This window comes from Salvelinus namaycush, chromosome 30 (genome assembly GCF_016432855.1).
Source record: "Salvelinus namaycush isolate Seneca chromosome 30, SaNama_1.0, whole genome shotgun sequence".
NCBI lineage: Eukaryota > Metazoa > Chordata > Actinopteri > Salmoniformes > Salmonidae > Salvelinus > Salvelinus namaycush.
The window spans coordinates 21,202,680-21,218,417 of record NC_052336.1 but is presented as its reverse complement, the minus strand read 5'-3'; the positions used below and the strand labels follow the sequence as shown (position 1 = coordinate 21,218,417).

Here is a 15,738-nt window from a genome sequence, read left to right as displayed (position 1 = left end):
CCCGTCTTCACGTCTCACAGAAAACTAGAATAAAAATGTCCTCAAGCATCAAGTAAAGAGATGAACTTCCTTTCAGATTCTGGAAACGAAATGTCCCTCATACCCGGCCAGTACATTTTCAACAATGCTATTCCACTTTTGACATCTATGGGGTCTTAACGAGGTCACTGGGTGTTGAACTAGGGTTGCTGTAGTATTTTTATGAAGCTGATCCACTTCTATTTTGAACTTTTATTTGCTAGCTCGCCTCACTTTTCAAAAATGAAATCCGTTAAACAGTTAATCAAGTTTGAATGGCCTAAACTGAAAATGTATTGAGTTCTGCCCTGTTCTTCATGTCTGATACAATGCTAACCACAAGATGGTGCTGTTCTCTTATGTATTAAATGTACAAAATCCACCATTTGGCTTTCTCGACTGGGTGTTATGTTTGATTATCAACCAAGTCTGATTTTTGTATTTTGAAGAATTGGAAATGTTATGAGTGGAAAATAAGAATGGCCAGTTAGTCCAAACACACCATTGCCGAACAGCCTAATTCATGACGTCTTTTTGTACAGCATTCTCAAAATGATTGAGCCAGATGGGATAATAGACACTGTTGTTGAATGAAGCACACTGTTCTAGCCTGGCCTTTTTGTATATGTCAAAATGAAGTTAATTGTGCTCATTGGACAGTGTTCCATGAATGTTCTAGGGCTGTATAGGAACAATGGAAAAGAATAATGAAGTACAGCAGTTGTCTCAGCCAGGGCCTGAGAAAATCACATCTGGAACATCCTGTCAATCATTTGGGATGCTCACTGTTGTCTCTCATTCATGTCTCAACCATAAACCCTCCTCCGTAAGCTTTTCAGTCAGTTTAGTATTTCCTTTGTCACATGTCTCATGGTACAACACTAAAATAAAATCTAATGATTACACAATTTTCCTGATTATTTATTTACCGACGGCTACGTTTAACCATTCAATTTAAACTCTACAATGTAAAGTAGCCTGGTCATGGATTTACTTGGTATAAGGTCAACAGTGATGTGTATAACACCATTTCAGAATAACTTACTGGTTTAGTAATGTTAACATTTCTATGTACAAATCCGTCAATCACAGTTCATGGACTCCATCACCAATAGAACTTGTGAAAGATGTGACCACAGAACTCAAGTAGTAAGGTGTTACTATGCCTTGGGCAGCCTACTGCCATAGACCATGCTGTTATTATCACCCCTTGTCTATTTAGAGGGGGCTTATAGAGACCAGGACAGCAGGCTGCTCGTGTTAGTGCCAGGGCCAGAGAACTGTCCCAGCACTGTCTGGGTTGGGACAGGGTAACCATAGCTGGTCCTGTAGTCGTTTTTCACTTCTTCATAATGGATGGGAAGATCATCTGGCTGTCTCATACCTGGAAGATAGTTCAGAGTCAGGGAGGGTAACAAAGCACTGGAACAAATAGTGCATTAAAAATGCCTGTAATCTCTGTCTATGCCACTGTATTTTGTATTGCATCAGCCCTTTTTAAATAGATCAAATCAAATTTATTAATAAAGCCCTTCTTACATCAGCTGATATCTCAAAGTGCTGTACAGAAACCCAGCCTAAAACCCCAGCAAGCAATGCAGGTGTAGAAGCACTGTGGCTAGGAAAAACTCCATAGAAACGCCAAAACCTAGGAAGAAACCTAGAGAGGAACCAGGCTATGAGGGGTGGCCAGTCCTCTTCTGGCTGTGGTGAGTGGAGATTATAACAGAACATGGCCAAGATGTTCAAATGTTCATAAATGACCAGCATGATCAAATAATAATAATCACAGTAGTTGTCGAGGGTGCAGCAAGTCAGCACCTCAGGAGTAAATGTCAGTTGGCTTTTCATAGCCGATAATTAAGATTATCTCTACCGCTCCTGCGGCCTCTAGAGAGTTGAAAACAGCAGGTCTGGGACAGGTAGCACGTCCGGTGAACAGGTCAGGGTTCCATAGCCGCAGGCAGAACAGTTGAAACTGGAGCAGCAGCACGGCTAGGTGGACTGGGGACAGCAAGGAGTCATCATGCCAGGCATGAGCCATGAGGCATGGTCCTAGGGCTCAGGTCCTCCGAGAGAGAGAAAGAAAGAGAGAAAGAGAGAATTAGAGAGATCATACTTAAATTCACACAGGACACCGGATAAGATAGGAGAAGTACCCCAGATATAACAAACTGACCCTAGCCCCCCGACACATAAACTACTGCAGCATAAATACTGGAGGCTGAGACAGGAGGGGTCAGGAGACACTGTGGCCCCATCCGATGATACCCCCGGACAGGGCCAAACAGGAAGGATATAACCCCACCCACTTTGCCAAAGCACAGCCCCCACACCACTAGAGGGATAACTTCAACCACCAACTTACCATCCTGAGACAAGGCAGAGTATAGCCCACAAAGATCTCCGCCACGGCACAACCCAAGGGGGGGCCCCAACCCAGACAGGAAGATCACGTCAGTGACTCAACCCACTCAAGTGACGCACCCCTCCTAGGGATGGCATGAAAGAGCACCAGTAAGCCAGTGACTCAGCCCCTGTCATAGGGTTAGAGGCAGAGATTCCCAGTGGAGAGAGGGGAACCGGCCAGGCAGAGACAGCAAGGGCGGTTCGTTGCTCCAGAGCCTTTCCGTTCACCTTCACACTCCTGGGCCAGACTACACTCAATCATATGACCCACGGGAGAGATGAGTCTTCAGTAAAGACTTAAAAGTTGAGACCGAGTCTGCGTCTCTCACATGGGTAGGCAGACCATTTCATAAAAATGGAGCTCTATAGGAGAAGGCCCTGCCTCCGGCTGTTTGCTTTGAAATTCTATGGACAATTAGGAGGCCTGCGTCTTGTGACAGTAGCGTACGTGTAGGTATGTACGGCAGGACCAAATCGGAAAGATAGGTAGGAGCAAGCCCATGTAATGCTTTGTAGGTTAGCAGTAAAACCTTGAAATCAGCCCTTGCCTTAACAGGAAGCCAGTGTAGGGAGGCTAGCACTGGAGTAATATGATCACATTTTTTGGTTCTAGTCAGGATTCTAGCAGCCGTATTTAGCACTAACTGACGTTTATTTAATGCTTTATCCGGGTAGCCGGAAAGTAGAGCATTGCAGTAGTCTAACCTAGAAGTAACAAAAGCATGGATAAATTTTTCTGCATCATTTTTGGACAGAAAGTTTCTGATTTTTGCAATGTTACGTAGATGGAAAAAAGCTGTCCTTGAAACAGTCTTGATATGTTCGTCAAAAGAGAGATCAGGGTCCAGAGTAACGCCAAGGTTCTTCACAGTTTTATTTGAGACGACTGTACAACCATCAAGATTAATTGTCAGATTCAACAGAAGATCTCTTTGTTTCTTGGGACCTAGAACAAGCATCTGTTTTGTCCGAGTTTAAAAGTAGAACGTTTGCAGCCATCCACTTCCTTATGTCTGAAACACAGGCTTCTAGCGAGGGCAATTTTGGGGCTTCACCATGTTTCATTGAAATGTACAGCTGTGTGTCATCCGCATAGCAGTGAAAGTTAACATTATGTTTTCGAATGACATCCCCAAGAGATAAAATATATAGTGAAAACAATAGTGGTCCTAAAACGGAACCTTGAGGAACACCGAAATGTACAGTTGATTTGTCAGAGGACAAACCATTCACAGAGACAAACTGATATCTTTCCGACAGATAAGATCTAAACCAGGCCAGACCTTGTCCGTGTAAACCAATTTGGGTTTCCAATCTCTCCAAAAGAATGTGGTGATCGATGGTATCAAAAGCAGCACTAAGGTCTAGGAGCACGAGGACAGATGCAGAGCCTCGGTCTGACGCCATTAAAAGGTCATTTACCACCTTCACGAGTGCAGTCTCAGTGCTATGATGGGGTCTAAAACCAGACTGAAGCATTTCGTATACATTGTTTGTCTTCAGGAAGGCAGTGAGTTGCTGTGCAACAGCTTTTTCTAAAAATGTTGAGAGGAGATCTATAGATCTATGGAGGCTTGTGTGTTGATATCAATCTTGTGGAAATAGTGTGTAACTTTTACTGTAGTACTCACATGCTCCACCTCTCTGAACACACTCAGCAGCTCTGCCACCAGAGCAGGGTCCTTAGACACATCCTCCAGAAACTCCGAGACCCTGACAGACAGCACAGGTAGAGAGGGGTGTGTTTGTGTCAAACTGAAGCCAATATAATGCAATTCTTCTGCACTCCTACCCCAGCAGAATGGGTTTCTTTCCACGTAAAACATTTATAAAATGTTTATAGCATTTATTTATTAAAAAAAATAATAATAAAATGTTTTACTACTACTACTACTCAGACATGACTTTTGACATTTAAAAAAAAAAATACTACTACTCAGACATTACTTGAAAAAAGAAATGTATTACTACTCAGACATATTACTTTAGACTTTTTTTACTGGTATATTACAATGAGCAACTTTTAAGATAATACACTTTGCTCAATCAAGTTCATTGGTGTTTTATTGTAACTAGGTGAATAACTCCTAGGTCAATTCGCTCTACTCACCTGCCCAATCCATCATAATCCCCACCAAAAGCAATGATACTGTGTCCAGCCACGGTCTTTATGTGGTCAAAGTGATTGCATTCGGAAAATATTCAGACCCCTTCCCCTTTTCCACATTTTGTTACATTACAGCCTTATTCTAAAATTTATTTGAAAAAATGCTAATTTATACAAAATAAAAAACAGAAATACATTATTTACATAAGTATTCAGAATCTTTGCCCTCAGACTCGAAATTGAGTTCAGGTACATCCTGTTTCCATTGAGATGTTTCTACAACTTGATTGGAGTCCACCTGTGATAAATGCAATTGATTGTGGACATGATTTGGAAAGGCACACACCTGTCTATATAAGGTCCCACAGTTGACAGTGCATGTCAGAGCAAAAACCAAGCCATGAGGCCGAAGAAATTGTCCGTAGAGCTCAGACAGGATTGTGTTGAGAAGGGCCTTGGTCAGGAAGGTGACCAAGAACTCAATGGTCACTCTGACAGAGCTCCAGAGTTCCTCTGTGGAGATGAGAGAACCTTCCAGAAGGACAACCATCTTTGCAGCACTCCACCAATCAGGTCTTTATGGTGGAGTGGCCAGACGGAAGCCCCTCCTCGGCAAAAGGCACATGAAACCCCACTAGGAATTTGCCAAAAGGCAACTAAAGGACTCAGACCATGAGAAACACGATTGAACTCTTTGGTGTTAATTCCAAGCGTCACGTCTGGAGGAAACCTGGCACCAACCCTACGGTGAAGCATGGTGGTGGCAGCATCATGCTGTGGGGATGTTTTTCAGGGGCAGGGACTGGGAGACTAGTCAGGAATGAGGCAAAGATGAACGGAGTAAAGTACAAAGAGATCCTTGATGAAAACCTGCTTTTAGTTTGTGTCTGTTTTCCAAAGTATTGGAAAGATCTGATGGCTTTTCTAACTTCCTTTTGATATCATTGTAGTTTTAATATCACTATAGACATTACCACTATTCTTTTGCAGTCTTATTGCTTACTTTTCTTTGTCTTTGCCTAAAACAACCTGTCTCAACCTTCCTCTTAGCCCTTTCTCATCCTCCCCTCAGCCTATATTCCCAGACACCTCCTTTTCACTCTTAAACCCCTTTTCTGTTCTCTGTCTGTTTTCTCAATCCATGTTCTTCCCCTTATCCCCCCTGTCACATACCTCTTCATCCTATCACATGTCCACTCACCACCACTCTCAGGTCCAATTCCTTTTTTAAACTCACCCTCCTCAGCATCCAATCCCCTTAATCTGCCTGCTCCCCTAGTACGTGTCCTCTCACTACCAGACTCCCAATACTCTATTCCCTCGTCTCTCACCCTTCTCCCCTGACTCATCACCCTCCTCAGGGAAGGGATGATGTCCAAGGAGAATGAATGACTAAGTTCCTCATATGTATCCTGTAATCCACTATCCCCTTGCCCCTCTCCCCTTTCATTCACCACCTTCCTCAGGACGTCGTCAGGCACGTTCCTCTTGTGTGGGCACACAGTGTAGGCAGAGGAGTGGCTGAAGATGACTGGCGCTTTGGACAGGTCTAGAACCTGGTTCATCACTTTCTCTGACACGTGGGCCAAGTCAATCAACATCCCAATGCGGTTCATCTCAAATATCAGTTGCTGTCGGGTGAAAAACCATTATGAATGTTTCTGCCAGGACTGGGGGAAATGACCCTCTTACTGTGTCACCCTACTGGTGTTATATAGACAATTATATGTGATTAATTCAGCCTATCAAACCTAATGGTATGGTTTGTAGCTTGGATAGTTTGTCAAGAGAATGTACATTTTTTCATCCAGTGTGTTTTATACAGGTGATAAAATACTGCTATAACATAAATGAAGGCAAGCTGTAGATGAAAATAAGTTTTTGAGGGTAACCCAATAGTTTCTGAGGAAATGCCCATTTGATTAAAACATTTACTTGGAATACCTATGTTTATGACAGGCATTTACATCTGATTTCCAAGTAAACTCAAAAGCAGAAGTATTACAAGCTGCGCCAAATAGTATAGTAGATTTGACCTATGCTATAAGTGGGTATTTCCAATGTGTGTGTGTGTGATTCAGTTTGATAGACAAACCTTTCCAAACTCAGAAAGTCCATTGTGCTGCGATGACTTGGCTCCCGAATCCACTAGCCAATTATCTGCCCTGAGGGGAAAACACACACAACCACAGTAAAACACCAGGCCCGCTTCTGGAAGTGATCTTTCTCTTCCACTTTCCTATATCCTGCTAGTATGATATGAATCAATGAGGGGCTGAGGGATTCTCTAGGCTCTGTCGTAGTCCAGGGCCATGGTTTGATTAGCTAGCCCATCTGTTTAGACCACTCTCCCAGAATATGATACCTCTGAAACAGGTGGCGACAGGAATCCCCTATTTTCCCCATCACAGAATTCAGTGAAATACAGTCTTTTTTTGTCTATTAATAAGCAGTTTCAGCTGTTACCTGTTGTGTCTCATTCATTTATATTCTTGTAATTTCTATCTTAGCTGTATGTGCTCTTTGAGAGAGCATCATATGGTGTGTAAAGCGTTGATATACTTAGGAATCCCAACTATAAAGTGCTACAAAAAAAATGTTGAGCACCTTGTCACTTATTAAGTATAATCTGTGGCACCTAGTCCCCAGACCAGGGTGGCCCTGTCGTCAGCAGGGTAGCAGAGCCTACTCACCATGGTGTGTTGCAGCTGTGGGTAAGGGTGAGGTAGCGGACCCCCGAGTGGTACTTGGTGCGCAGGGTGCCCAGGCTGCTGTCCAAAGAGTGTCCTCCTTCCACCCCGATCAGACTGGCCGTCCTGTTCTGACTAAAGGCATCCATGATATCTGTGGTAAAATAAATGATTGATAATACAGGTGGGAAGTGAATACAACTTTGTTATCTATGGTATTTCACAGTGGAGTATTCTAAAGGGATTTCACTCTCATAACCAAATGTATGGCTCCATTCAATCCGTATTACGGAAGTTCAGCTCTACAGTGTGATTGAAATTTAGCGGAGACTGCATTCACGGTAAACGCTGCATATGTTTGGCTCAATCGGAAATTACCTTAAAATGTATATTGCGGAATCTACAACACTTCTGCTTTAGATATTGAATAGAGCCCTTACTGTATAACTTTTGATCACCTTTTTTGTCACCTTTGCTGCTGGTAGCAAACATGAAGGCTTCTGGGTATTTCATACACATTCTGTGGATGACGTCAATCTGCTCAAGAATTTGTCTGGCGGCATCTTTGTACTGAGTCTCACATGGTACATATGCTGCCCAGAACTGCAAGAGTACAATAAACATTTGATCAGTTTATTATTATTGTTATCATGTAATACAGAGTTCCCCAACTGGCAGTTTTATTTGTCCACCCCAAGTTTTCTGAGAAAAAATGTTTAATTGTTGGACATGAAAAACTGTAAAAGTACCATGAAATCAGCTCCAAGTGATTTTAATCTGGGAAATCTGTTCCCAAGTATTCCCACGCATAATAGAGAGAGGCATGTGATCATATACAGATGTAAGCAAGGTTTGAAATTATTATGTTTTAGTCAAATATTGTGTATTATATCTGGGCTTCTTGCAGTCAATTTGCAGTCTACAAATGATTTGTAATTATGTTCCGGACCCCCAACCATCTGCTCAAGAAAATAAATAGTCCCGCGGCTGAATCTAGTTGATGATCCCTGATGTAATACATGTACTATTATCAACCAACCTCACATACACCTTTTTGTGAGTCCTTGTCGGTTTTGTGTGTGTGTGTGTGTGCGTTCGTGCGTGTGTGCGTGGGTGCATGCGTGTGTGTACCTGTGCTGCCTGTCGTCCCTCCCTGATCTTGGGGATGTTGGTGTGTGTGTTGTTGAGGGTGTACAGATCCACTGTATTCAGCTGGTTGTTAAACTTCATCCTCATCTGCCAGGGCAGGTCATCTTTGGTGTTCACTGTGTTCCCTTCCTCTGTCCCCAAATTGTCTCTTTGTGGGTCAGGCTCAAATACAGAGAGAGTTTATTATGCCTCCTCAGTTCCTCTGTCATTATCACTTTGGTTGTAAAGTAAACACATGAAGTTAAGCATATTGGTTAATGTCTAACGTTCAGTACAACTCACTCAAGTTTGAAATCCATATGCAAGACAACCCCAGTAATGATATAGATGTGGATTAACGTTGGACACTGCCCGATACCCAATGATGGCATGACCACTCAAATAAGAAATTATATTAAAACGTGTTATAAATATATGTACAGTTGAAGTCGGAAGTTTACATACACTTATGTTGGAGTCATTAAAACTAGTTTTTCAACCACTCCACAAATTTCTTGTTAACAAACTATGGTTTTGGCAAGTCGGTTAGGACATCTACTTTGTGCATGACACAAGTAATTTTTACAACAATTGTTTACAGACAGATTATTTCACTTATAATTCACTGTATCACAATTCCAGTGGGTCAGAAGTTTACATACACTAAGTTGACTGTGCCTTTAAACAGCTTGGAAAATTCCAGAAAATGATGTCATGACATTAGAAACTTCTGATAGCCTAATTGACATAATTTGAGTCAATTGGAGGTGTACCTGTGGATGTATTTCAAGGCCTACCTTCAAACTCAGTGCCTCTTTGCTTGACATCATGGGAAAATCAAAAGAAATCAGCCAAGACCTCAGAAAAAAAATGTAGACCCCCAAAAGTCTGGTTCATCATTGGGAGCAATTTCCAAATGCCTGAAGGTATCACGTTCATCTGTACAAACAATAGTACGCAAGTATAAACACCATGGGAACACACAGCCGTCATACTTCTCAGGAAGGAGACGCGTTCTGTCTCCTAGAGATGAACGTACTTTGGTGTGAAAAGTGCAAATCAATCCCAGAACAACAGCAAAGGACCTTGTGAAGATGCTGGAGGAAACAGGTACAAAAGTATCTATATCCACAGTAAAACCAGTCCTATCGATATAACCTGAAAAGCTGCTCAGCAAGGAAGAAGCCACTGCTCCAAAACCACCATAAAAGAGCCAGACTACGGTTTGCAACTGCACATGGGGATGACAAAGATCATACTTTTTGGAGAAATGTCCTCTTGTCTGATGAAACAAAAATATAACTGTTTGGCCCTAATGACCATTGTTATGTTTGGAGGAAAAAGTGGGAGGCTTACAAGCCGAAGAACACCATCTCAACCATGAAGCACGGGGTGGCAGCATCATGTTGTGGGGGTGCTTTGCTGCAGGAGGGACTGGTGCACTTCACAAAATAGATGGCATCATAAGGAAGGAACATTATGTGGATATATTGAAGCAACATCTCAAGACATCAGTCAGGAAGTTAAAGCTTGGTCGCAAATGGGTCTTCCAAATGGACAATGATCCCAAGCACACTTCCAAAGTTGTGGCAAAATGGCTTAAGTACAACAAAGTCAAGGTATTGGAGTGGCCATCACAAAGCCCTGACCTCAATCCTATGGAAGATCTGTGGGCAGAACTGAAAAAGCGTGTGTGAGCAAAGAGGCCTACAAACCTGACTCAGTTACACCAGCTCTGTCAGGAGGAATGGGCCAAAATTCACCCAACTTATTGTGGGAAGCTTGTGGAAGGCTACCCGAAACATTTGACTCAAGTTAAACAATTTAAAGGCAATGCTACCAAATACTAATTGAGTGTATGTAAACTGCTGACCCACTGGGAATGTGATGAAAGAAATAAAAGCTGAAAGAAATAATTCTCTCTACTATTATTCTGACATTTCACATTCTTAAAATAAAGTGGTGATCCTAACTGACCTAAGACAGGGAATTTGTACTAGGATTAAATGTCAGGAATTGTGAAAAACTGAGTTTAAATGTATTTGGCTAAGGTGTATGTAAACTTCCGACTTCAACTGTAGATAGCACCTCATCATCAATATGTGCTGAGGGTCGGAGTCTATCAGGGGTCAGGGGAAGTTTAATCAGATCTATCTAAAGGGTTAACCTTTTGCTCTACTCGGATTGGAGTCACTGTTATATGCCTAAAAATATAAATACATCTATATTTGAATACTTGCATATGCCAGGTGTGATAGAACAATTACATATTTACCTGATTTGTTTGATATTAATAGTTAATTTAATAGATTATATACTAATAGATTATATACTCAACTAATAGTACGACATTTATGTTATGTATAGTACGACATAGTACGACATCTATTAGTACGACATAATAGTACGACATCTATTAAATGTCTGTGTGAACTGAGATGAACCTAAAAACCTACAGCTGGCATTCCATAGATAAGATGTGTTGGGTGTAACTGAGATAAAGAGAGCCTGGAGGAATAGAACAAACCCCTTATTGTGTCTAATCATTCTTACATCTGAGAAACAACACCAGAGGCAGATGGCAACAGGATGAACCCAAAGTGGCTTATGGTGTCCCCCAATCTATATGGGAGGGGTGGAACCAGTCATGATTAAGCATCTTTAGTGTCAGCTATATAAAAACGCCTTGCGAGGGCATCTGGCTTGGTGAAGTTCAAATTATAATGTGGAATGTTTTGATAAAATGTTTGATAAATGAGGTAAACCGGTATGCACTGGGTTACTATTGTAAAGTGTTATTGTGAGTGTTTTGTTGGATTTTTTTGGGACCGTGTTACATAGTTAGATAGGAGACATGGGTACTCTGTAGGTAGTTTTGCACATTTGGATAGACGTAAGATAATCTATACCATAGTAATCGCAGTAGGCGATATCCCAGTGTGGATACAACACCCCGTTGTGGGACCACTAATTAGACAATATGTTGATAATGGTATGTTATTCCCTGTTCATATAGACAGGGTTTAAAATTTAAATAACAGCGCTAACCGGTTTTTCCTCTTCCTCTAAACGGGAGTCACTACCTGGATTTGTCCAACAGGATATGCTCATTTTAGTTTCTACAGATGGTGCTATGGGGATGGAAATGGTTATTTCTACCATGCTGACCAATTGGAGTAGTATTAACATGATGAGTTGTTTCATACTGATGAAAAATGTACTCTGATTTAGATTGCTGAGAATTTCTTAAAGATGTCTTTTTAAACCTTGGAATTTTTCTTTTAAATTGAGAGAAATCTCAAAATGGGAGAATGTGATAGAACAATTACATATTTACCTGATTTGTTTGATATTAATAGTTAATTTAATAGATGATATACTAATAGATTATATACTTAATTAACTAATAGTACAACATTTATGTTCTATTAAATGTCTGTGTGAACTGAGATGAACCTAAAAACCTACAGCTGGCATTCCATAGATAAGATGTGTTGGGTGTAACTGAGATAAAGAGAGCCTGGAGGAATATAACAAAACCCGTATTGTGTCTAATCATTCTTGCATCTGAGAAACAACACCAGAGGCAGATGGCAACAGGATGAACCCAAAACTGCATTGTCTGTAAAGGTTAGGCTACTGGTCCCAAAGGTCTGTGACTGTTGGGTTGACTAGTCTCATTATTGCAGTAATTAATCGATATTAAATAAAGATATTAAATAAAGATGATTGTTTGAAGAAATGACAAAGTCTTTCTCAGTATGAATTTCCACGACACAAGGCAACAGGTACAGTAGCCTAGTGGTTAAGAGTGTTGGGCCAGTAACCGAAAGGTTGCTGGTTTGAATCCCTGAGCCTGTCACGTTCCTGACCTGTTTTCTGTTAGTTTTTGTATGTGTTAGTTGGTCAGGACGTGAGTTTGGGTGGGCAGTCTATGTTTTCTGTTTCTATGTTGGTTAATGGGTACCTAATATGGCTCTCAATTAGAGGCAGGTGTGTGTCGTTTCCTCTGATTGAGAGTCATATTAAGGTAGGTGTTTTCACACTGTTTGTTGTGGGTGGTTGTCTCCTGTGTCAGTATGTTACGCCACACGGGACTGTTCTCGGTATGTTTGTTCGTTCGGTTTTTGTGTAGTCAGTTTTCCTGTTATTGCGTTCTTCGTGTTCATGTAAGTTCGTCGTCCAGGTCTGTCTACATCGTTTATTTGTTTTGTTAATTATTCAAGTGTAGTTCGTTTTTTCGTCTTGTTTAATAAATCATGTCATTTCACAACGCTGCGCCTTGGTTCAATCCATGCTCCTCCTCTTCGGATGAAGAGGAGGAGGAACACCGTTACAGAACCACCCACCGATCCAGAACCAAGCAGCGTGAGTTCGAGCAGCGGCCAAGAGATCAGGACTCATGGACTTGGGAGGAAGTATTAGAGGGAGAAGGACACTGGGCGCACATTGGGGAATATCGCCGCGCTCGTGAGGAGATGGTAGCAGCGCGAGCCCAGGAGCGGTGGTATGAGGAGGCAGCAAAGAGACGTGGCTGGAAACCGGAGAATGAAGCTCAAAAACGGATTTATGAAGGTATGCGGCTAGCACGGAAGCCCGTGAAGAAACCCCAAAAATTTCTTGGGGGGGGGCTAAGAGGTAGTGGGCCAAGGGCAGGTAGGAGACCTGCGCCCACTTCCCAGGCTAACCGTGGAAAGCGGGAGTATGGGCAGACGCCGTGTTACGCAGTAGAGCGCACGGTGTCTCCTGTATGTGTGCATAGCCCGGTGCGGGTTATTCCACCTCCCCGCACTGGTAGGGCTAGATTGGGCATTGAGCCAGGTGCCATGATGCCGGCTCAACGCGTCTGGTCTCCAGTGCGTCTCCTCGGGCCGGCATACATGGCACCAGCCTTACGCATGGTGTCCCCGGTTCGCCTACATAGCCCGGTGCGGGTTATTCCACCTCCCCGCACTGGTCGGGCGACGGGGAGCATTCAACCAGGTAAGGTTGGGCAGGCTCAATGCTCAAGGGAGCCAGTACGCTTGCACGGTCCGGTATTTCCGGCGCTACCTCCCCGCCCCAGCCCAGTACCACCAGTGCCTACACTACGCACCAGGCTTCCAGTGCGTCTCCAGAGCCCTGTTCCTCCTCCACGCACTCTCCCTATGGTGCGTGTCTCCAGCCCAGTGCCTCCAGTTCCGGCACCACGCACTAAGCCACCTGTGCGTCTCCAGAGCCCTGTACACACTGTTCCTTCTCCCCGTACTCGTCCTGATGTGCGTGCCCTCAGCCCGGTGCCACCAGTGCCGGTACCACGCACCAGGCAAATAGTACGCTTTGAGAGTCCAGTGTGCCCTGTCCCTGCTCCCCGCACTAGGCTTGAAGTGCGTGTCTCCAGTCCGGTGCCTCCAGTTCCGGCACCACGCACCAGGCCTACAGTGCGTCTCAGCCGGCCAGAGTCTGCCGTCTGCCCAACGGCGCCTGAACTGTCCGTCTGCCAAGTGCCGCATGAACTGCCCGTCTGTATTGAGCCTTCAAAGCCGCCCGTCTGCCATGAGCCTACAGAGCCTTCCGCCAGACAGGAGCCGCTAGAGCCTTCCGCCAGACAGGAGCCATTAGAGCCGCCCGTCTGTCCCGAGCCGTCAGAGCCGTTAGTCAGTCAGGAGCCGCTAGAGCCATTCGTCAGTCAGGATCTGCCAGAGCCGCCAACCAGACAGGATCTGCCAGAGCCGCCAACCAGACAGGATCTGCCAGAGCCGCCAACCAGACAGGATCTGCCAGAGCCGCCAACCAGACAGGATCTGCCAGAGCCGCCAACCAGACAGGATCTGCCAGAGCCGCCAACCAGACAGGATCTGCCAGAGCCGTCAGTGAGCCATGAGCGTCAAGAGCCGCCAGTGAGCCATGAGCGTCCAGAGCCGTCAGCCAGCCATGAGCGTCCAGAGCCGTCAGCCAGCCATGAGCGTCCAGAGCCGTCAGCCAGCCATGAGCGTCCAGAGCCGTCAGCCAGCCCGGAGCTGCCAGTAATCCAGAACTGCCCCTCAGTCCAGAGCTGTCTCTCTGTCCGGAGCTGCCTTTCAGTCCGGAGTTGCCCCTCTATCCTGAGCTATCTCTCTATCCTGAGCTACCTCTCTATCCTGAGCTACCTCTCTATCTCGACCTACCTCGCTGTCCTGAGCTACCTTGTCTTGGTGTTGCCCCTTATATTAGGTGGGTGGAGAGAGAGGGTGGTCATTCTAAGGGGGAGATGTAAGCTGGGATTGACTATGGTGGGGTGGGGACCTCGCCCTGAGCCTGAGCCACCACCGTGGTCAGATGCCCACCCAGACCCTCCCCTAGACTTTGTGCTGGTGCGCCCGGAGTTCGCACCTTAAGGGGGGGGTTATGTCACGTTCCTGACCTGTTTTCTGTTAGTTTTTGTATGTGTTAGTTGGTCAGGACGTGAGTTTGGGTGGGCAGTCTATGTTTTCTGTTTCTATGTTGGTTAATGGGTACCTAATATGGCTCTCAATTAGAGGCAGGTGTGTGTCGTTTCCTCTGATTGAGAGTCATATTAAGGTAGGTGTTTTCACACTGTTTGTTGTGGGTGGTTGTCTCCTGTGTCAGTGTCTGTATGTTACGCCACACGGGACTGTTCTCGGTATGTTTGTTCGTTCGGTTTTTGTGTAGTCAGTTTTCCTGTTATTGCGTTCTTCGTGTTTCATGTAAGTTCGTCGTCCAGGTCTGTCTACATCGTTTATTTGTTTTGTTAATTATTCAAGTGTAGTTCGTTTTTTCGTCTTGTTTAATAAATCATGTCATTTCACAACGCTGCGCCTTGGTTCAATCCATGCTCCTCCTCTTCGGATGAAGAGGAGGAGGAACACCGTTACAGAGCCAACTACGTGAAAATTCGGTCAATATGCACTTTAGCAAGGCACTTAACCCTAATTGGTCTAGATAAGGGCATCCGCTAAATTGCAAAATAAATAAAAAATAAACATAGGTAAAAATATAAATGTGATTGGCTCAGTGTTCTGTCACTCATGGGGACTCTATGTCACTGCCAAACCTAAGGGTAGAGCTCGAAAATTCAAGCCCCTTGGGTGCTGCCATAGAGTTACATTAGAAGTGCCCATCCAAGAAGGCTCAAGGTCATTGGCCACAGATAAAATTACGTCAAATCACGTTATATGTACAGTAGCTTTGATTGGACTGATTATGTCATCATCATACTTTCTAAATCTTAGCTAGCAGTCATCATCATGAATCAAGTCAACAATCTACTGGCAAATCCTTTTCAATCCTTGTCATTATGAAGAGAAATAATGTAGATAAATTATAGATTAAACATATCGGTGCTCATCGGCCATTGGACAAACATTACACAACAAGTTGGAAATCGCAAATTCAACAATGAGTGGT

The 15,738-nt window shown here is 43.8% G+C and overlaps 1 protein-coding gene across 1 annotated transcript; it reads right to left on the bottom strand.

The window, feature by feature from the left end:
- Positions 1-1,247: 1,247 nt before the first annotated feature.
- On the bottom strand, positions 1,248-8,672 carry LOC120025051 (dipeptidase 1-like). The gene is made up of 8 exons (XM_038969488.1): positions 8,656-8,672; positions 8,356-8,521; positions 7,695-7,827; positions 7,228-7,378; positions 6,630-6,699; positions 5,969-6,165; positions 4,055-4,140; positions 1,248-1,402 (listed from the first exon to the last, which is right to left on the bottom strand). The coding sequence occupies exons 1-8, from the start codon at positions 8,670-8,672 to the stop codon at positions 1,248-1,250; spliced, it is 975 nt and encodes a 324-aa protein (XP_038825416.1).
- Positions 8,673-15,738: the final 7,066 nt, after the last annotated feature.

What these genes read in the sequence shown, in the direction of transcription:
- LOC120025051 (XM_038969488.1), bottom strand. An exon ending in GTTTGCTACCAGCAGCAAAG is followed by an intron (nt 7,379 to 7,694) that starts GTGACAAAAAAG and finishes ATTTTACCACAG; the next exon opens with ATATCATGGATGCCTTTAGT. An exon ending in CACAGCTGCAACACACCATG is followed by an intron (nt 6,700 to 7,227) that starts GTGAGTAGGCTC and finishes TTTTCCCCTCAG; the next exon opens with GGCAGATAATTGGCTAGTGG.